The sequence below is a fragment of the Cynocephalus volans genome, chromosome 16, assembly GCF_027409185.1.
Source record: "Cynocephalus volans isolate mCynVol1 chromosome 16, mCynVol1.pri, whole genome shotgun sequence".
Lineage (NCBI taxonomy): Eukaryota > Metazoa > Chordata > Mammalia > Dermoptera > Cynocephalidae > Cynocephalus > Cynocephalus volans.
In genome coordinates, this window is record NC_084475.1 from 61,995,132 (window position 1) to 62,016,944 (window position 21,813).

The following is a 21,813-nucleotide window of genomic DNA, read 5'->3' on the forward strand; positions in this document are numbered from 1 at the left end:
GTAAGTGTGTGGGTTGATTTCTGGATTCTCTATTCTATTCCATTGGTCAGTGTGTCTGTTTTTATGCCAGTACCATACTGTTTTGATTATTATAGCTTTGTAGTATAGCTTAAAGTCAGGTAGTGTTATGCCTCCAGCTTTAATTTTTTTGCTCAGCATTGCTTTGGCTATGCGTGGTCTTTTATTGTTCCATATAAATGACTGGATATTTTTTTCCATTTCTGAGAAAAATGTCTTTGGAATTTTGATGGGGATTGCATTGAATTTGTATATCACTTTGGGTAGTATGGACATTTTCACTATGTTGATTCTTCCAATCCAAGAGCATGGGATATCTTTCCATCTTCTTGTATCCTCTCTAATTTCTCTCAGCAGTGGTTTGTAGTTCTCATTATAGAGATTTTTCACATCCTTGGTTAACTCAATTCCTAAGTATTTTATTTTTTTGGTGGCTATTGTAAATGGGCAGGCTTTCTTGATTTCTTGTTCTGCATGTTCACTATTGGAGAAAAGAAATGCTACTGATTTTTGTGTGTTGATTTTGTATCCTGCTACTGTGCTGAAATCATTTATCAATTCCAAGAGTTTTTTTTGTAGAGGTTTTAGGCTGTTCGATATATAGGATCATGTCATCTGCAAACAGGGACAGTTTGACTTCCTCTTTTCCAATCTGGATGCCCTTTATTTCCTTCTCTTCTCTGATTGCTCTGGCTAGTACTTCCAACACTATGTTGAATAGGAGTGGTGAGAGTGGGCATCCTTGTCTAGTTCCTGTTCTTAAAGGAAAAGCTTTCAGCTTTTCCCCATTCAGGATGATATTGGCAGTGGGTTTGGCATATATGGCTTTAATTATGTTGAGATACTTTCCCTCTATACCTAACTTATAGAGGGTCTTTGTCATGAATGAGTGCTGAACTTTATCAAATGCTTTTTCAGCATCTATAGAGATGATCATATGGTCCTTGTGTTTGAGTTTATTAATATGGTGTATCACATTTATTGATTTGCGTATGTTGAACCAACCTTGCATCCCTGGGATGAATCCCACTTGATCGTGATGAGTAATTTTACGTATGTGTTGCTGTATTCTGTTTGCTAGTATTTTAGTGAGGATTTTTGCATCTATATTCATCAAGGATATCGGCCTGTAGTTTTCTTTTTTGGTTATATCTTTACCTGGTTTTGGTATCAGGATGATGTTTGCTTCATAGAATGAGTTTGGGGGATTTGCGTCCGTTTCAATCTTTTGGAATAGTTTGTAAAGAATCGGTGTCAATTCCTGTTTGAATGTTTGGTAAAATTCTGCTGTGAATCCATCTGGTCCTGGGCTTTTCTTTGTTGGGAGCCTTCTGGTAACAGCTTCAATCTCCTTTATTGTTATTGGTCTGTTCAAATTTTCTACGTCTTCATGGTTCAGTTTTGGGAGCTTGTGTGTGTTCAGAAATTTATCCATTTCCTCCAGATTTTCAAACTTGTTGGCGTATAGTTGTTTATAGTAGTCTCGAATGATTCCTTGTATTTCAGATGAATCAGTTGTAATATCGCCTTTTTCATTTTTAATTTTGGTTATTTGAGTCTTCCCTCTTCTTTTTTTTGTTAGCCATGCTAATGGTTTGTCAATTTTATTTATCTTTTCAAAAAACCAACTTTTTGATTCGTTGATCTTTTGAATTGTTTTTTTGGGTTTCAATTTCATTCAGTTCTGCTCTGATCTTAATGATTTCTTTCCGTCTGCTAACTTTAGGTTTGGATCGTTCTTGTTTTTCTAGTTCTTTAAGGTGAAGTGTTAGGTTGTTCACTTGCCATGTTTCCATTCTTCTGAAGTGAGCATTTAATGCAATAAATTTCCCCCTCAATACTGCTTTTGCAGTATCCCACAGGTTTTGGTATGATGTATCATTGTTTTCATTCGTTTCAATAAATTTTTTGATTTCCTGCTTGATTTCTTCTTGGACCCATATGTCATTAAGTAGAATGCTGTTTAATTTCCATGTGTTTGTATAGTTTCCAGAGTTTTGTTTGTTATTAATTTCTAGTTTTAATCCATTGTGGTCTGAGAAGATACATGGCATAATTCCAATTTTTTTGAATTTATTGAGACTTGATTTGTGACCTAATATGTGATCTATCCTGGAGAATGATCCATGTGCTGATGAGAAGAATGAATATTCTGAGGTTGTTGGATGAAATGTTCTGTAGATATCTGACAATTCCAATTGGTCTAGAGTCTTGTTTAGATCTTGTGTTTCTCTACTGATCCTTTGCCTAGATGATCTGTCTAATATTGACAGTGGGGTGTTCAGGTCGCCTGCTATTATGGTATTAGTGTCTATTTCCTTCTTTAGGTCTAATAGAGTTTGTTTTATAAATCTGGCTGCTCCAACATTGGGTGTGTACATATTTATGATTGTTATGTCTTCTTGCTGGATCAGTCCTTTTATCATTAAGTAGTGTCCCTCATTGTCTCTTTTTATGGTTTTTAGTTTAAAGTCTATTTTGTCAGATATAAGAATAGCTACTCCAGCTCGTTTTTCTTGTCTGTTTGCATGGTAAATCTTTTTCCATCCTTTCAGTCTTAGTCTGTGTGAATCTTTATGGGTGAGGTGGGTCTCTTGTAGGCAGCATATAGTTGGGTCCTCCTTTTTGATCCAGTCAGCCAGTCTGTGTCTTTTGATTGGGGAATTTAAGCCTTTTACATTAAGAGTTGTTATTGAAAGGTGTTGATTTATTCCTAGCATTTTATTGGTTGTTTGGTTGTCTTAGGTGTCTTTTGTTCCTTGCTTTCTGATTTACTGTTTGGTTTCTTTGTTTGTTGGTTCCTTAGGTTGTAGATAGCGTTTTTGTTTGCTTGTTTTCTCTTCATGAATGCCATTTTTATACAAGTGGGTATTGATTTTTCTTGGGTTTTTATGGCAGTGGTAGTTATTTTTCAGGAACCAAACCCAGTACTCCCTTGAGGGTTTCTTGTAAGGGTGGTCGTGTGGTAGTGAACTCCCACAGTTTTTGTTTGTCTGAGGAATATACTATTTGCCCTTCATTTTGGAAGGATAGCCTTGCAGGGTAGAGTATTCTTGGCTGGCAGTCTTTGTCTTTTAGTATTTTGAAAATATCATCCCATTCCTTTCTAGCTTTTAGGGTTTGTGATGAAAAGTCTGATGTTAACCTGATTGGGGCTCCCTTATAGGTGATTTGATCCTTCTCTCTTGCAGCTTTTAAGATTCTCTCTTTGTCTCTGAGTTTTGCCAATTTGACTATGACATGTCTTGGAGAAGGCCTTTTTGGGTTGAATACGTTTGGAGATCGTTGAGCTTCCTGGATCTGAAGATCTGTGACTTTTCCTACCTGGGAAGTTTTCTGCCACTATTTTGTTGAATATGTTTTCAATGGAATCTCCATTTTCCTCCCCTTCTGGAATACCCATGACTTGGATATTTGAGCGCTTAAGGTTGTCTGATATCTCTCTCAGATTTTCTTCCATGTCCTTGATTCTTTTTTCTTTCTTTTTGTCTGCTTGTGTTATTTCAAACAGCCCATCTTCAAGTTCAGAGGTTCTCTCTTCAACTTCGACAAGCCTGCTGGTTAAACTCTCCGTTGTGTTTTTTATTTCGCTGAATAACTTCTTCAGTTCAGCAAGTTCTGCTACATTTTTTTTCAGGACATTGATTTCCTTGTACATTTCCTCTTTCAGATCCTGTATACTTTTCCTCATTTCATCATGATGTCTAGCTGAGTATTCTTGTATCTCATTCAGTTTCCTTACAATTATCACTCGAAATTCCTTGTCAGTCATTTCAAGGGCTTCTTGTTCTATAGGATCTAGAGTTTGAGATTTATTTACTTTTGGTGGTGTACTTTCTTGATTTTTTGTATTTCTGGTATCTTTTTTTTGATGTTTATTCATTGTGGCAGGGGGTTTCACAGTCCACCGGTTTGAGACTAATGACTAACTAGGATGTTGCTGTGGTTGCCAATTTCGTATGGCTCCCTCCGTGACTGCTCAGTTGGCCTCTAGTGCCTTGTGTGTGTGGTTGCCTCGGGTCTTGGGCTTCTCTGGGGAGCCACCTTTCTGGTCAGCTTGGACTCTGCTGGGCTGGTGGATCACGTACCACAGGGTGTGTGATCTCTGTTGAGCTTTCACTTCCTGTGCAGGACTTCTCCCTGTTCCTGTGCTCTGGCCCAGGCTGTTGGATCGTGCAGTGGCGACCCCACAGGGTGTGTGGTTTCTGTCGAGTCTCCGCCTCCCTGGCCGCAGGTCTTCCCCCTCTGTGCGCACTGTGCTGGGCTGGGGCGTGTCTTCTGCACCCCTCGTCTATCAGCTGGGCCTTCAAGACCCTGCTCGGCACCGCCTCGCCCAGGAAGTCTACCAGGTTTCTGGTAGGCACAGATGACCGGTCGCTCTGGGTGCCTTTGTAGCACTGTGTAGATCTTTCTCGGGACTTTTTCACCTTTGTATCCCCCCGGCATAGACCTAATCTAGCGGCCACCTGCAGCCAGCTCTCCGGCAGCTTCAAGCGGACCTGGGAACTCTCCTACCACACTATTCCCAACCAGAAATTGGTTAGGCTTTTTTCCGAACTGGTGGCCGCAGAGATGGCATGCTCCTTTCCTTTCCCCTCCTCCCCCATATATATCATCTTCATCAGCTTTCCAGTCTGCTCAGATGTCTCCTTTCTGGCTCAGACATTTCCCTCTTCTCAGCGGGGCTATTTGCTCTCTCATTGTGTGTGTGTGTGTGTGTGTGTGTGTGTGTGTGTGTGTTTATCGACCTACCTCCTACCCAGCTACCTACTTACCTGTATTTTAGTATCTAGCACACTCTTTCATGCTCAGTAGATGACCAAATATTTCTGAATAAATAAGGGTTTGATCATGGCTAAAAACTTACTCATTTTTTCTCTCTCAGTTTCTACACACACCCACACACACCCACAAACAAAGAGAATGATACTATTGTATATCCTTTGAACAAGTAGTTTTGAGGAGGATTTTTTAAAAGTTAAGATTTTTATGTGTCTTTCTCCACACTTATTGGCTGACCTTAAGCAAGCCACCTAGATTTTGCCTTACCCTTTTAGTTTTCAAATGCCTTAGGATCTACAAACATAAAACCTACTTGCATTGTGTAGTTTTACTATTTATATTCAAAAGTTGGCATATCAGCAGTTAAGGGGGTCAGAGTAATTTCTTCTGTGTATTTAAGGGGGGTAATTATAGCAGGCTAGATTATACCTTTAATTCTAGAAGATCATCTTAGAAAATTATGCTATGTGGGATATCATTTACACATAGTATAAATCCATCATCATTATTGTAAATTGCAAAGTATAAACTTTGCTGATAGTGAATTAGCCTTTCATCTGTGTATATTATAATTGTCAATAACCTTAATTTTTTTTTTAAATTTAAAAATGTATTTTTTCAATGGGCAGTTGTTGGGAAAATAGAATAATTTAATCAGGTCCCTTCACCTGCCTGTCCGGTTGCGGGTGGTGTGGTTCATTCTTTGTGGATAGGTTGTGTGTAGGTGAGTTAGTGAGCAGGTGCAGTGCCGTGAATTTGGCTGGTGTCTGCTTCAGGCGTCTGCACCGTGGGGCCATGCTCTCTGACCTACAGCTTCCAAGGACATGTTTGCCGGCTACCTAGCTCATAGACCTGCATGTGAGGGGTCTGGTGACCCAGCCTGGCATGTGAAGGGTTTGTGACCCAGTCTGTGAATGGGCTTGAGGGGTCTGTGAGCTTCAGACACAGACCTAGCTTGACAATTGGTGTCACGAACAGGATTATGGGCAGGTAAAAGAGCGTGACAGCAGTACATTCACATTGGGTATATGAGGTGATGTCTTTTTCCTATTCCTGTATCTGTTTTTTTCCACAGAGGCAAAATTGTTTCTAGGTCTTATTATCTTTTTAAAGATATTCTGTGCACATATAACCAAACATTTATATGTGTATATATATGTTTTTTACTTTTTTTAAAAACAGAAATAGTAGACTACTATACATAGTATTCTTTACTTTGCATTTTTCAGTGAGAAAATATATCTTGGAGCTCATTCCACAAAATACATAAAGAGCTTTCTCATTTTATTCTAGCTGTGTTATATTCCATTGTATGGATGAGCCATAGTTTACCAATTCCCTATTGTTTCCAATCTTTTGCAATAACAGACCGTGCTTCAGTGAGCAATCTTATACATACGGTGACCATTAGTTTTCAAGGTTCTTTGGAAATATGGCCAACGTATGGAAGAAAGCCTTGAATTTTACAGTAAGCAAATATAGGAATTTAACAACAGAAGGATACTAGAAAGTCTCTTTAAAAGTTTCTTATCTGTGAATGTTCATGTTGTCTAAACTGTTAGCCACAGGGAGATGTAGACAGAGTAGACCCTGAAGCTAACCAATTTGACTTTTGGATCAGTTTGATCATTAAATGTATTATTGTAAGTGCTAAGTTTATTGTTGCCAGTAAAGGTAATAATTATTTGCATGTTAGAAAACAGAATTTTCTTCATTTGCTTTATTTCAAGTAGCAGAGCTTTGTGGTTTGAAATGATTACAAAGACTATATTTTGCACTGTTAATGCTTTTTTAAAAAAGCAAAATGAGAATTAAATTTAAGAAACAAGCTAATTAAAAACAGGAGATGCAAACAATCTCCTCCTTCTAATGCTGCTCAGGGAATCTTCTCAGACAGAAAATCATCTCTATCTTTGGGATCTAAAAGCAGAAATAACTTTGGCTAAGATGCTTTGGGTCTTTAGTTTCCAGTATTTAAGTTTATCTTTGTCTCTGGATTTCTCTTCTTAAAATAGAGGTTTATTGAAATACAGAGGCACCTTGGGAACAGAGCTACACCGTGATTGCTTATCTTTGATTTAGAAAAATAATTCTAAAACTTTATCTTTCCATCTTGTCTATCTTCTAGACTAACATTCTTAAGGAACTGAGAAAGGGGCTTGGGAGGGCGGGAAGAAAAAGCTAATAGTAAGAAGCAGCCTTCTGTAGAATAGATATTTAGAGAATGTAGCTTGTGGCGCTCTCTCAGCATTGCAGCAGATTTTGAAAGTTTCACAGAGAGGTGGAAGGAAAAGTAGGTGAGGCCATCTTGTCCAGCTTTATAACCTGCTCGTTGGCCCTTTGCAGGCCTAGTCCATAAAATTCCCTTGGAACATGTATGGAAGCCCTCCTCCCACCTGAAACCCAGCCCACAGTTTGAGGAACATTGGTTTAGAGCCTGCTACATTGTATAGTCTAATTTTGAAGAAGACTTGACATTTGCAGTGTTCTGGTTGTCTAAACTTCAGGGAGTGGCTGGGAAAGTGTCTGGCTCTGCTTGAGACTGTTCTCTTCAAAGGAATAGTTTGGTGTTCTCGGTTCAAAGCTGAGGCAACATGAAACAATTGTAAACTTGTTTTTATAGCTTCTGTAAACAAAGAAATGGATTTAAGAGCTCTAAAATGTTCTTCTAATCAGTAAGGAAATTAAAAAAAAAAAAAAAAAAAAAAGATTCCCTAGGGAGAGTGAAGGAAAGAAGGGGACCACAAAGGAAACACAGTAAGGAAATCATTATAACCAGTTGAATGTGAATTTGAAATTAAAACTGAAATTACAGTGAATGATGTATAGTATAGTAGCATACAGTTTTCTTGTACTTTAAGGAATAGCTTGTTTTGAGTTTAGATTGTTTTTGGTTTTGTTTGTTTTTGTTTTTACATTGACTTTATCCTGAGATAAAGATTCCCAAAGCAAGGAGTTTCCCATTTTTCTTAGATTTTTTTCCCCTTAACTGTATTACCTTCTAGAACACTTATGCAGTCATTGTTACAGTTGCTTAGTAACGGGATTGTGAATGAAAATCTTACTCTCACGTGGAATCAGGTATTCAGTTTTCAATATTGAGGTGTTATGATAGCCTGTAATTTCAGCTCAGCTGCTTCCCTCACACCCCCTTCTTTTAAAAATGTGTTTGGTAGGAAGATTATGCTCTAGATAAACTAGGTTAGCACTTGATTTGCATGCCTTTTTGTGCTTCCAAACAGGGAAGGGACCTGCAATTGATGTATTTTGGGAATATAAAGTTTATTAAAGTGTGGGAAATTAAAGTTGTTTCTGAGATTACTAAAGTCTACTTTTTAATGAAATCTTGCATAGGATATTAAAAATCCCTAGAGTAGGTTTTGACTAAAGCCTTTGGATTCAGTGAGTCTTTGATCCTGGATTGATGAAGTTCTAATGGTTAAAAATGACTCTGAGAACTATTTGGAGTTAAGATTTAGGATACTTTACTGAGAAAATTCTTGTCTCTTAGGGTCTTTTTATTTATGACCCTGTTCTTAGGGAAACTTAACTGCTTTGTTATCATGTAGGAAATGACTAGCAACCAAAGAGACACTGTATTCATATCTTGTTGTATTATTGAAGCTTTTCTGTACTATTTTAGCTTCTTCCTCTTTATTTTATTTGGCAGGAGAACAACCAAGGAAGGATGACTTTTTATGTTTCCTCCAAGGTATAAGGAAGACAGCACACTTTAATTTTCAGCTAGAGTGTCACAGTATTACTTCATGAATTTGAGATGGTTTCAGTATTCATATCTATATTGATATCATTGCTCATTTAACTCTTATTGGGGAGTTACAGAATTACTAGACCATGTATTTCCCCACTGTGTTTCTTAAATATTCTTTTTAAGCCTATTAGTTTGTTTCTAGATGTTCTCCTTCATTTTTTTCCCAGTCACTTTTCTTTCTCTCAAATCCCAGAAATACTCCCATCTTGTAGCTCATAACGAGAAAAGTGATTCTAGCCACTTTTCTCAACTGGAACGTTCTGCCCTATTTCTTTTCAAGTTCCACTGTTAGAGTCATGTGTTTATGCTAAGATGTTTCTAGGTGATTTAAGAACAGTGGCTTCTAGACAAATTACTTTTATAATGGAAAAGTGTTTCAGGAGAAATCAGGCTGTTTTCTGGTACTTAGGAGACAAATGAGTGTCCAGAATTTTCTCAAGTGAAAGCTCAATAGCATTACATCTTTTAGATTTTTTTTTAAGAAGCATTATTTTTGTCATTCATTGGTGTCCCAAAACTGTTTTTTTTTCTCTTTCCTCCTGTCTCTGTTTGTCTCTCTTTTCTCATATAATTTTATAATGAATTTAGACAATGATTATTAACCCATTGCTTATCATTCTCTTATTTGCTGCTGACTTACTGTGCTTAAGGCTGTGACCAATTGTCATTTTCAGGGATCTGAAATCCTTTTTTTTTTTTTTTAAATTTATTGAAATGTAATTGATTGTACTTATCTGTGGGGTACAGCCTTGAATATCCATACCTGTGTGCAATATGTGATGCTAACATTGCCCAATGTAATCATTTATATTCAGCATTACTCAATGTACTATTTTTTTGGCCTTTTACCAGTTTGTCAATTCCTAGCTGAAAAGGGACTTGGCCACGTTTGTACCATTTTTTCCTATGTTGCCCAGGGATGCCCCTAAAATAGAGGCATGTCATTCTTTTCAACCCAAACCCTTTTTATTCTATCTCTGGTCAAATATGGGTACTTCTTTGTACCTCTTATTTTGTATATTTTAAAAGCAAAGAACCAAGCATTATTTGTAGTCCTTTAGAAAGGAGACCAGGCATACATGAGCAGTGTATAGTGTTATAATCAAATAAAGCCCAAATAAAAGAAACCTGATCCATGCTATTTATATGCACTATAGTAATCATGCCATATATACCTCGTGAAAAGCAATTTATGTAGTTGGTTTGAATTAGTATAGTTTGTACAACTTGACCAAAATATTTTCTCTTTTTGTTTTATATATATTTTGGGGAATCTTCAACATCATTATTGACCCCCATTCTTTCTCATTATAAGATCTGGGTCTTGGTTCTTATACTCAGTGAAAATTGAGGTTCCTTTTTGCATTGTATCTTGTTACTTACTATGCTTGTTGCTCAGTCCTGAAGTTTCCTTTGCTCTTCCTTAAAGAGTAAATTTGGCTTTTCCTGGCACCCACCCACGGAAGGACTTGTTTCTGCTGATCTTTATTGAACCTGCTTTTGGCAGCAGGTTCCTGATTGTGTTAGAATCCTTTCGGCTACCAGTTACTGAAATCCACTTGAACTAGTTTGAGCCTAAAAGGGTGATTTTCATTTTTTTGATAAAGGGGTGTTCATAGGACCCAACAAGAAGGATGCACCTGGCTGCAGAAACAAATTGGATACAGGCTGTGAGTTTCATTCTTCTCTCTTGCTGTAGACTAACTTTTTCTTTTTCCTAGTTTACAAGGTACCACCTGCTACTGTTAACATCTCATATGTATGAGACAGCCACACTGAGACTGGAGTTTCTTGGCCTCAATTACAGATTTCCAAAGGAAGGATCCAAAGCTTGATTAATCAGCTCTTCCAGGGGCTGTGTATTAGTTTTCTAGGGTGGCTGTAACAAATTACCATAAACTTGGTGGCTTAAAACAACAGAAATTTATTCTTTTACAATTCTGGATGCCAGAAGTCTACAATCAAGATGTCAGCAGGATTTGTTCCTTCTGAAGGCTCTGTGGGAGAACCGGTTCTATGCTTCCCTACTAGCTTCTGGTGGCTGCTGGCAATCCTTGACATTCCTTGGCTTGTGCCCACATAACCCCATCTCTGCCTCTGTATTCTCATGGGTACCTTCTCTGTGTGTCTTTGTGTCTCAGATATCCCTGTCGTTTCTCTTATAAGGATACCAACTATTGCATTTAAGACCTGTCTAGGACGATGTCATCCTAAGAGTCTTAACTTAATTATATCTGCAAAGATTCTATTTCCAAATAAGTTCACATTTACAGCTACTGGGGGTTAGAACTTAAATGTGTCTTTTTGAGGGGCGCAATTTAACCCTCTACTGATTGTGTCTTCATTGTATGAACATATGTGTGCTGGGATCCCTTATACAGTAACCGTATGAGTGGAGAAGGAGTGATAATTCCCCAAACAGAGAGGGGACTGGGGTGCTATTCCTGAGGAGCTCTCTGCACTGAACATGGGATTGAACTTTGGGGAGAGTTATGATCTTGGAAATAGGTATCTGTTAGGCGGTTCAGTTTTAGCTTTGACACACAATTGTGTTTAAGTATAAGTGACTGACACTAGATTCCTGCTCTACAGGAATAGAAGGAGGAGAAACTGAGTGGATGAAGAGTTAGTGTTGAAGATAACATAATTGTTTTACTGTGATGGCAGGATACTGTTGTGTTTTCCCTCCTCCTCCTCTGGAATTTTTTTTTTAAAACTGTAGATTATTTCTCCAAACAGCAATAATAATAGAAAAAAACCACTGCCTTGGTTGCTAGGGGAAGGGTAGTTAAAGAAGAAAACTAGCCTTTCTAGAATGTAAGCTGTGTGCCTCTCCTTGTGTGTTAGAGCTTTACCTACAGTTCTTCACTTAATTCTCAGAACAAGCTTGGGGTGGAGAGAGGCACATAATGTCTGATTATTTTTATTTTTGGTCATGTTAGCAGCTGTTGAGGGTCAATGACTAGATCCATTAATTCATTAGGGATTTCAGAATGGTGATATTCTAATTCTATTATTATTTTTCTTCATTTATTACCTGAAATACTGCCATAAAGAGAACCTTCCTCATATCTACTATTTATCTAGTAGTACAATTTGTACAGGAAATGCAGGTTATATACATAATTCTTTCCTTTATTTACTAAATTCCAAAATGAAGAGTTATTTTTAACATTTTTTCAGTGGTAACTAGTTAGATTTTATTTTATTAAAAATTGTAATGAGCTCATGGATATAAACATACTTGGTGTTTTTTAGTCCTCTTCCCTCTTTTTTTTTTTTTAATCTCTTTTTTTTTTTAATCCCTTTTTTGAGACTTTATTATTTTCTCTCTATTTTTAAGGCTGTTTTTTGGATCCACTTTTTACAAGCAGCTTGAGAGAGAGAGAGAGGAATTTAAGTAAAGTTTCAAAAAATCCTTCTGCTATTCAATGATTTTTATACGTAACAGATCACTAAAGATGGGAGTAAAAGAAAGTGCCAACTTCCAAAGGTGACTTCTTGCATCTTCTGTTAGTTACAGGAACCATCTACTATTCCTAAGACTCTCTTAGGAGTTAATTTGCAGCGTGGTGAATTTAGCTATATGGCGGGCAGTCTTCAGCTGAGCAGTTAAATATCTATATGCCATCTGAATATCTCTTACTTTTCTTATGCTATCAGGAATCTTAAGTTGGTTTAATATTGTAAGTACAAGGATTAAGAGGTGTTAAGTGAAAAAAAAAACAAACAAACCAAAAAATGAAACTCCAACAGAAGCATCTGCTTCCCTTCCCAAGCAAGGATTGTTTCATTGCTTGATAATATAGGACTATTATGTTAATTTTATCTTCCCTGTATTTGCAATTCTCTCATTTCTTAAATGTGTGATTCCTGAAATGAAAGTCCTTTTACAACCACAATCAGTAATACCGTTTGTATTAGTTTATTTAGTAAAAAACTAAATCACGAATTTTGATATTAAAGAGACCAGATATTCTAATTTTAATGTGCATATGTAAAATCATGTAGTTATAGAACTAGCAATTACTTTATAGGTCACCTCTGGAGCCAAACAACACAGTACCTCAGTTATATCCATCCATCCATCTATCCATCTATTAATTAAACATATTTATTGAGTATATTTATTATCTTTTATGTTCCTGTGCTAGGTGCTGTGATATCATGGTGAGTAAAGCAGACATAGTCATTGCCCTCATGGTACTTTTGGTTTAGAGAGAGATTGCCATAATCACATAATTCTACAATTCCATAATGAACTACATTCAGACAAAGTATACTGTGCTGGGAGTGCCTTTAACATGAAGGTTTGACTTAGTCACGATGGTCAGGAAAGGCTTTCCTGAGGAAATGAGACTAAGAAATGAATAGAAGTTATCTAGGCAAATAAGAAAGGGTAGAACTTTCTGGTTATAGGAAATAGCATGTGCCAAGTCCCTGTTGTAGAAGAGAAGATGGCCACTAGGAAAGCATGAAAGAGTGCTAAGAGCAGGGGAGAGTGGTTTGAGATGAGATTGGGAAAGTAGGTAGGGGTCAGACAGTGCAGGCCATGATGGGTAATCTTGAGGATTTGGGTCTTCATCCTGGGTACAGGGCGAATCTCTTGAAGTGTTTTATCTAGTGGGTTCCAGTGGTTCCAAAGACCACTCTGGCTGTAGTATGCACATAAAATTTAAAGTGCTGGGTTTGGGGTAGGAAGGTAGAGAGGATTCAGGGAGATTAGCTTAAGTGGCTGTTGCTGTAGTTCAGATGAGAGATGGTGGTTGCTTGCAGTAGAGATGGAGGGAATAGATGGATTTGTGAGATATTTAGGGGGTGAAGTATTTGAGTGCGGTTGGATATGAAGATGACCGAAAGGGATATGTGAAAGATGACTCTCTGATTTCTGGCTTGCTCTACAGGTAGACAGGGAGCATTAGAAGACCAAGTGTGTGAGGAGAGCATGAGTTCAATTTTGGACCTGTTGAATATGAGGCACAATTCACATGCCCAAATGGAAATATCTGGTAGGCAGCTGGATATGCCTTTTTTGTTAATGATATCCCCTGAACACATTATACTATGAATAAGTTAGGCGTAATATTTAATCAACTCTTTTTTTTGCCTTGATTAAAGTCTTTACTTTGATTTGTTAATTAACTCTTCCGTATATCTGTGTACCTCTAACTCATACAGCCTGCTTCTAAAGGCTAATTTCAGTTCTTGAAAATGTTCCTCAGAAACCTGCTTTTTCAAATTAAACAACATGTTTGTGTCTGTGCTAAACTGGCTGAAGACAGGTCTGAAATAAAAGACACTATGGTTATTTCATTCTTTATTTAAATTTCTGCTCATATTATCTATCCAGGATATCACGTTTAATCTTCTATTCATGTTTAGAAAGTCCTTCCTCACCTTGAAATTATAAATATTCCCCCCCTTTTTTTTTTTATCTAACTTTTATCTAAGTTGCACGTATATTTTTGAAAACTTAAACAGTGGCACTTGCAGGTAATGAAAGTAAGTGGTATAACTTCTTTTTGTTATCTTCTTTTTCTTTTCTTTTTTTTAAAATTCACTTTTTTAATTGGGCCCTGGTAAAAAGTTGGAAATGGGACAAGTGGAAAGGCTCAGGGCTAGTAGCGGGTCTCAGAGGTTCTTCCAAGTTCTTGGTCTTCCTCTAGGGTACAGAGAAAGTTAGGGTAGTCTGATATCAGATCCAGTACAGTACATGGAAGAGGGACCAGTGCACTCCAGTGAAATTGGAATCCCATTTGCAGACTTATACAAAAGCATTTATAGGTATATGCACATCAAGTGCTTTAAAATTGGGTATTCCATTCATATGTTTATTGTTCTAAAACTTGCTTTTTTTCACTAAATATGTGATGGACGTCTTTCCATGTCACATCCATAAATCTGTTTGCGTCCTAACTAACAGCTGCAGAGTATTCTATAATGTAGATGTGTCATATTTTAGCTATTTCCCTATTTAAAAACATGCATTTTTTTCTCTTCCCATTTTTAAAAAATTTATTTTATTTATTGAATCAAAATCAATTATATATATTTTGGGGGTTGAACATTGAGATAGGTTGATCAAATCAATATTACTAGCATATATATTGTTACAAATTGTAATTATTCTTTATGCTCCTTGTCCAATCTCTCCTTTCCCCCCATTCCCTCCTCCTCCCCCCTCTAATTGCCTTAGATTTCTTCTCTCCTTCTGAAAGAATAATGGTTACTCTGTTAACTTGTTGCCTAGATGATCTGTCCAGTGCTGAGAGATGTGATCAGGTCCCCCAATATTATCATAGAGCAGATGCTTCTTCTGTCACTCTGAAATGGGTTTTGTAGAAAGAGACATCCTCTTCTTTTCTTTGTCTCTGCTGGTGACTCTTGTGTGAATGTGCTCCAGTGGTTGGTGGACCATCTGCATGGTGGCTGTGGAGTCTAGCCGCTTTTGCAGCAGCCATGGTTATTGTGGTGGCTGTGGTGGGCCACCCACATGGAGGTGCTGTTTTTGATATGCTCCTTGGCACTTGTGGTATGCCTGGTTGTGGGGTGTGTTTGGTCCCCTTCTCAATGCCTCTGGTCCCTGGGCAGGCCCCAAGGTGCTGGCACCCTGTGCCTGGTTGTGGGAGAGGGGTCCAGTTCCCTTCTCCATGTCCCGGGTCCCTGGGCGGGCCCCAAGGTACTGGTGCAGTGTGCCTGGTTGTGAGAGGAGGGTCCGGTCCCCTTCCCCATGCCTCGGGTACCCAGGTGGGCCCTGAGGTGCTAGCGTTTTGTGCCTGGTGTGGGAGGAGGGTCCAGTCCCCTTCTGCATGCTTCTGGGCCGGGTGGGCCCTGAGGTGCTGGCACGGTGTCCCTGGTTGTGGGAGAGAGGTCCAGTCCCCTTCTCCTTGCCTCGGGTTCCTGCGTGGGCCCTGAGGTACTGGCATGGTGTGCCTTGTTGTGGGAGGAGGGTCTGGTTCCTGGCTAGATGCCTCGGGTCACTGGGTGGGACCCAAGGCGTTAGCTTGGTGTGCCTGGTTGTGGGAGAGATGTCCAGTCCCCTTCTCCATGCCCTGGGTCCCTGGGTGAGCCCCAAGATGCTGCCTCAGTGTGCCTGGTTGTGGGAGAGAGGTCTGGTCCCCTTCTCCTTGCCTTGGGTCCCTGGGCAGGCCCCAAGGTGCTGGCATAGTGTGCCTGGTTGTGGGAGGGGGGTCCAGTCCCCTTCTCCATGTTTCAGGTCCCTCGGCTGGCCCCGAGGCACTGGTGCAGTTTGCCTGGAAATGGGAATGGGGTCTGGTCCCCAGATCCAAGCCTCCAGTTCCCAGGCAGGCCCCAAAGTGCTGGTGGTGTGCCTGGGCCGGAACTAATTTTTTTGTCCTTTGCTTCTAACACAGGGGAACTTCCTGTGGGAACCAGTACTTGAGCTGTGTGGTTGTTTAAATTGCTACTTTGCTGCTATTTCCCTAGGGTAAGGCTTTTTGTGCAGCTCAGGGTTTAATGGTTGACCTTATAGGTACTTCCGGCTCTCCAGAGACCTGGTAGGTCTGTGTTCTGTAGAATCTCTGATCTGGGCCTGAGTTTTTTCATCAAGCTGCACCTCATGCAATTCTGCATTCCCGACCAGTCTCCTCTGAGTGGTCCTGTGCTGATTGGGGGGCAGATCAGCTGTCCTTGCTGTGTTCCAGTGTTCCCCTGGTGGGCCTGTGTCCCCCACCTCTTGTGCTCCAAACACTTCCCATGGGATGGGCCCTGTGACTGTCCCTTGTGATGACTCACCAGCCTCTGAGTGGCTCCCTTTGCTGTTCTGGCTCCTCACTCCTGCGTGGGTCCATGGGAACCCTGTTAGTGGTCTTGCTCTCCTGGGGGCTGCCAAAGCCCTCTTCTCTCCTGCTGCCTCCAAGTAACTCATCTGAAGGACACAGCTGCGGCTTCGGCCGGCTCCTGCTCCATGTGCTCAGCAGCTCGAGTCTTAAAGCATCTGCGGCCCGAAATGCTCAGAGAAGCTTTTTCTTTCTCTCTTTGTCGTTTCTCCCACCTTCATTAACTCCATAGGTCTCTCCTCCTCTTCCCCTGAGCTCCAGCGGCCCCAGCTTGGCTGATTTACATTCTGATAGTTGTAAATTTGGTTGATTTGTGGGAGAGTGTGATGCTGGGAATTGTCTATTCCGCCATCTTGATCGGATCTCTCCCATTTCTACTCTCTCCCCTTTTTTAAGATAATGAATACAGTATAATTTTTTCTTTTGATGGGTTTATAGAAGGATGGGTTTGTAGAAGCAGAATTTATAGGAAAAAGGGTATGTTCATTTAAAATTTTTATAGATACTGCCAAGTTGCTTTCCATAAATGCTGAACCAATGTATGTTCAACATGAAAGTGCTTATTTCCTCCCATTTACTCTTAACACTGGGTATTTTGAATCTTTCTCCTCTATGATTTGCATATCTATATTTTCTGCTCATTTTTCTTTTCTATGATTTGCTTTATCTTGTTGCTTTTCTTGTTCTATTGATGTTAACCCTTTACATGTTATAAATATTTCACTTCAGACTATCTCTTATCTTAACTAAATTTTCTTTTCCCTAAAAACCCTCTCTATTAACTTTGCTGAAACTATCTAGAATTTTAGCTACAGATTTTTTTTTTTTGGTTATTTTTCACATATTCCCTTCAATTTTCTCTTAACAATGACTTCAATTTTTATAGACACGTTTGAAAAATGATTGCAAGTTCTTCTGGTATTCATGCTGACCAAAGTTCTTTGTAGTCTACATCTTTTTTATTTCTTTAATTCTTTCTTATGTTTTATCTTTTTTTTAAAAAAAACAGCTTATTAAGATATAATTTACATACTAGAAAATCATTCTTTAATATTGTGTAATTCAGTGGTTTTTACTATATTTACAAAGTTGTGCAGTCATCATGCATTATCTTTTAACTGGAGAACTTCTTTAAAAAATGTTTCAGAGTATTATGTCTGCAAATATTTCTTTTGTCTTTATATTACTGTCAGTTTTTTGGGGGGGCAGATTTAAACTTATTGAGTTTTATAAACCTTTTTCACTCATAATTCCATATACATTGTTTCATTCACTTTTGCAGATGAGAATTCTGATGCCAAATTAGAAATGATGTCAGTCTAATAGTTTTTATTTTATAGGTTTTGTTTTATAAGATCTCAGAGTTCATAGGATTTGCTTTTTATCTTTGGATTTGGGAAATGTCAGCAATTACTTTTTTCATAAATCTTGCCTAGCACTTGGTAGCTCTTTCAGTTTGAAGACTTAAGTCCAGTGAAATTTTCTTCTGTACTTTCTTTGATTTTTGCTTCTGTAATGGTTATGTTTTCTTTTAATTCACTATTTTGATTTTCAGCATTATTTGTTATTCTAACCTTTTTCTGTATCATATAGAATTCAATCCAAAAATTTAATTTTGCAAGAGTAGATCTCAGATGCAGAGTAACAAAGGCTTGAAAACAAAAGCAGATTTTGTGAAGAGAGGAGGAAAGTATCAGAGATTTTTAGGAGTCAGGTGGGTTTATAGTTAGTTTTAGGCAGATTCCAGGCTTCAGAATTCATTAACTCTGATACAGCCTCATCTGTAAAGAGAGAACATTATTATCTTTATGGTATAGTTGTAAGTATTAGATTATAACAGTTTTTTGAAAAAATAACCAGGCACTTTACTGACTACTTTTATTTATTCTTCAAAACAACACAAGAGATGGGCTTATTATTATAATTTTAGATTGTTCAGATGAGGATGTTGTGATTCCTAGTCAGTTAAGTGGCTTGCCCATGATTTCCTAGCTAATTAGAATTAAAGTAGGGATTAAATAAAAATTAATCTGAAACCGTCCCTCTTAATCCACTTGAAATATTATAATAATAGTTCAGTTGAATTTATTGCAAATATATTACTATTTGAATGGATCTATATGTGATTTGATTGATGCTATCATCTTAAAAAAATTATAATCTATTCATGGTACACTTTTGCTTAAAATACAGCATTGACTTAATTATCTACACAATAAAATCTGGATCCGCAAATGAGACCAAGTGAGACCTAACTTAAAGATTAAAAAACTGGAGTCAGTGGGTCTGTGAACTCCTTGGAAACCCTTGGAATTAAATGTAAATGTGATGTGTATGCTTTTTTCCCTCAGGTTCTACTGCTTTCATAAAGGGGTGGGGGGCCCAAATTAGTTAAAAATTGTAGATCTGTCATGAATTTTATCCTCTCTAGAACTCTAGTCATATGACAAATAAATCATTACTTAAGGAAAACCAGTATAGCTTCACATGCAAAAAAGGATTATTTAATGCGTCCATAATTCTCAGAAGAAATTCAGTCAGAAGTCCAATCAACACTGATCATTTAAAATGAGTGCCATTTCAACTAATCTCATTTTTTAAAAAAATTTTATTTTATCATTACAGAGTGTAAATATTTTTTTGCATTTCAACTAATCTTTAAGCTCAGGGAGTAGGCTTATGACGTGAGGCCTAGACTTTCTCCAGCTTTATATGAATGGAATCATTTTAGCTTATGTCAGACTTTAGAGCTGATTTCCGGTTGTATAAACATTGAAGGCTAGCAGACAAGAAGCCTTCTGAACATGTTGAACAGTGTAGACCAAAGGAAACCTCCTATGACAGGTCTTAGACACTGGATTTTCAGAACTGCCCATCAGGTGATGATGAGAATTTATCTGCTAAACATAGCTACAGATATGAGATATGGTCTTATATGTCATCTGGCACAGGCCTGAGTCAGAGTCGCAGGGGTTTGTATCATCTCTAGGAAGTGACTTTCAAAAGACAAGACTGCAACCTTGAGACTTGGTGAGTTAGCTTTAGAGACTACCTATTTAGAGGAGTCAGATCCCACTGAAGCTCAGAGGAGACCCTGTAGGCTCTGCTGTCTGTGACTGAGGCCAGACTTTCAACCTAGGAACAGGTTCTTGATAAATTGGTTATAGAGCAGTTATGAGTTCTGTGTTGAAGGATCTTCAGGAGTTTAAAGGAAAGTGTTGTGAGGAATTGTGAAGAACTGGAGGATATACTGGAAGATACTATTCCTTATAGTCCAGGATCCTCAGCTACAGAAAGGTTCTGATTCTGTAAAAGTGAATGGTGGGAAGAATTGCAAAGAAAGTTTATTTGAAAAGTATGGATGTTAAGATATCTTCTTCCTAAGCTTTTGAATAAGATGAGTCTAGAAACTCAGAGTATCAATAGAGAAGGTTCTTTGTAGAATCTGAGAAGTCCCAAAGGAGGAAAACAAGGCAAAACTTGTGCTAGCCAAGGAGGGCCTCGAGAAGACACCATGCAGTCAGACCTCCCTAAGACAATTACAGTTTATTCCAGTTTTTGAAACAATTTTTCCATTTTAATTCTTATTGAGTCGAGGTGGGATTACCTGGCCATTTTGTTGGTCAAAGTACCATGGAATTGACACAATACCAATGTAGGGGATGCGAGCAAAGCTAAGTCTCGATTTGACATTCATCAGAGAACACACACAGGAGAGAGAATCTTTATGGGAAAGGCTTCTTGCAGTGTTCAGACTTCTGTGTTCACCAGAGGATCCACATAGGAGAGAAACCATACATGAGTGACATCTGTCACAAAAGATTCATCCGTGAGTTTATATTGTATGGTCATAAGAGGACCCATATGAAAGAGAAAACATACCCGTGTAAATACTGTGGAAAATGCTTCAATGGCAAGAGAAACCTCAACACTCCCCAAAGAATCCACTTAGGAACTAAATAAACCATATGAGTGTCTATAGCAGTGCTGTGAAATAGAAATATAATGTAAGCCACAAATGCAAGCCACATGTAATTTAAAATTTTGTAGTAGCCACATTAAAAAAGTAAAAAGAAACAGATGATGTTAATTTTAATAATACATTTTATGAAACCCAATATATTAAAAATATTATTTTAACATGTAATCAATATAAAAATTATACATGATATTTTACATTCTTTTTTATGTCCTAAGTCTTTTAAATCCAGCATGTATTTTATACTTACTATACATCTCAATTTGAACTAACCATATTTCTGGTGCTCAGTAGCCACATGTAGCTGTTGGCTACTGTATTGGACAGTGCAGGTCTACTGTGTGGCTAAAACTTTTACCAGTTGGAAGACTTTAATGCCATAAAAAAATATACTCAGTAATACCTCACATAAATGCCGCAAATGATATCTAACTAAGTCCAAGTCTTATCCTAACCCCCAAATAGAGTTAACAGTGATTTGTAACCTACTGTGTTCTGAAAAGTAAATGACATAATACATGTCAAGCACTTTGGAGAGTGCTTAGATTACAGTAGATGCTCAATAAATATTAACAATCATAATTAAAAAATAATTACATGTTTCATTTAACAAACAGTCTTTTTATTTCTAAGATTTATTTCTAGTTTCCAGGGAGATCCTTATTTAAAAAGGGCACGCTATTTTTCTTTTTGACATATTATCCTTCTACCTCTTACAGAAAATAAGGAAAACATTTAACATGCTTTTCCCCATCCACTAACTCTGTTTTAATGGGATTTATTTACTCTAATTGGTCCCCTGGCTCACTTTTTGACTGGATGATCCATTTCATATGTCTGGTTATTTTTCATGGTCTACTAATATTTATAAATAAAAGATTTGATCATTCAATACAGATAACTGATACGGTCACTTCCTGAAATTATGTGGGCTAATGTTTGTTTTTTTTTCCTGATTGATTTTCCCCTAAGAGTGCATAGGGAAGTGATTGATAGGTTGGTGGTTTGGTTCTTCGGCTCCATTTCTCCTCCTTTAAATGTGCTGGATGGTTCTTGGCTGTGGTGTAGAATGAGCTGGGTACCGGTGGGTGGCTGCTCTTTAATGCGGATAGCAATGTTTGGTTATTTAAAAATGGTAGGATTAAGCACCTGATTAGAATATATTTACTTTATGTCTATAACATTTAGCATGTTGTTATATTTCTTTACAGGAATACACATGGCTTGATAAAAGCCATTATGAAATTATTACAAATGCAAGCTCTTAAGGAAGGACAGGGTGGGGCGAAGAATATTCAGGATATATATACTATCAGGTAAGCCTTTTCTCCTGTCTTTTTTTTTTTTAAAGGTGAATTGTTAACTAAGTTATAAATTGAGACATGATAATCCATAAAGATTTAGTTATTTAATTCAGCATGATGTGCACAAAGTGTTGTGGGTCTTGACCTCTCAGGAAGTTA

General features: G+C 37.9%; 1 protein-coding gene across 2 annotated transcripts in view; it reads left to right on the plus strand.

Annotated features, from left to right (window-relative positions):
- The window catches only part of FOCAD (focadhesin), a 338,731-nt gene that overhangs the window by 32,754 nt on the left and 284,164 nt on the right, over positions 1 to 21,813 (plus strand). For both annotated transcript variants that reach the window (XM_063080862.1, XM_063080864.1), the window contains exon 5: positions 21,562 to 21,666. In XM_063080862.1, coding sequence (XP_062936932.1) covers positions 21,562 to 21,666 — 105 coding nt within the window. The remainder of the gene's footprint in view (positions 1 to 21,561; positions 21,667 to 21,813) is intronic.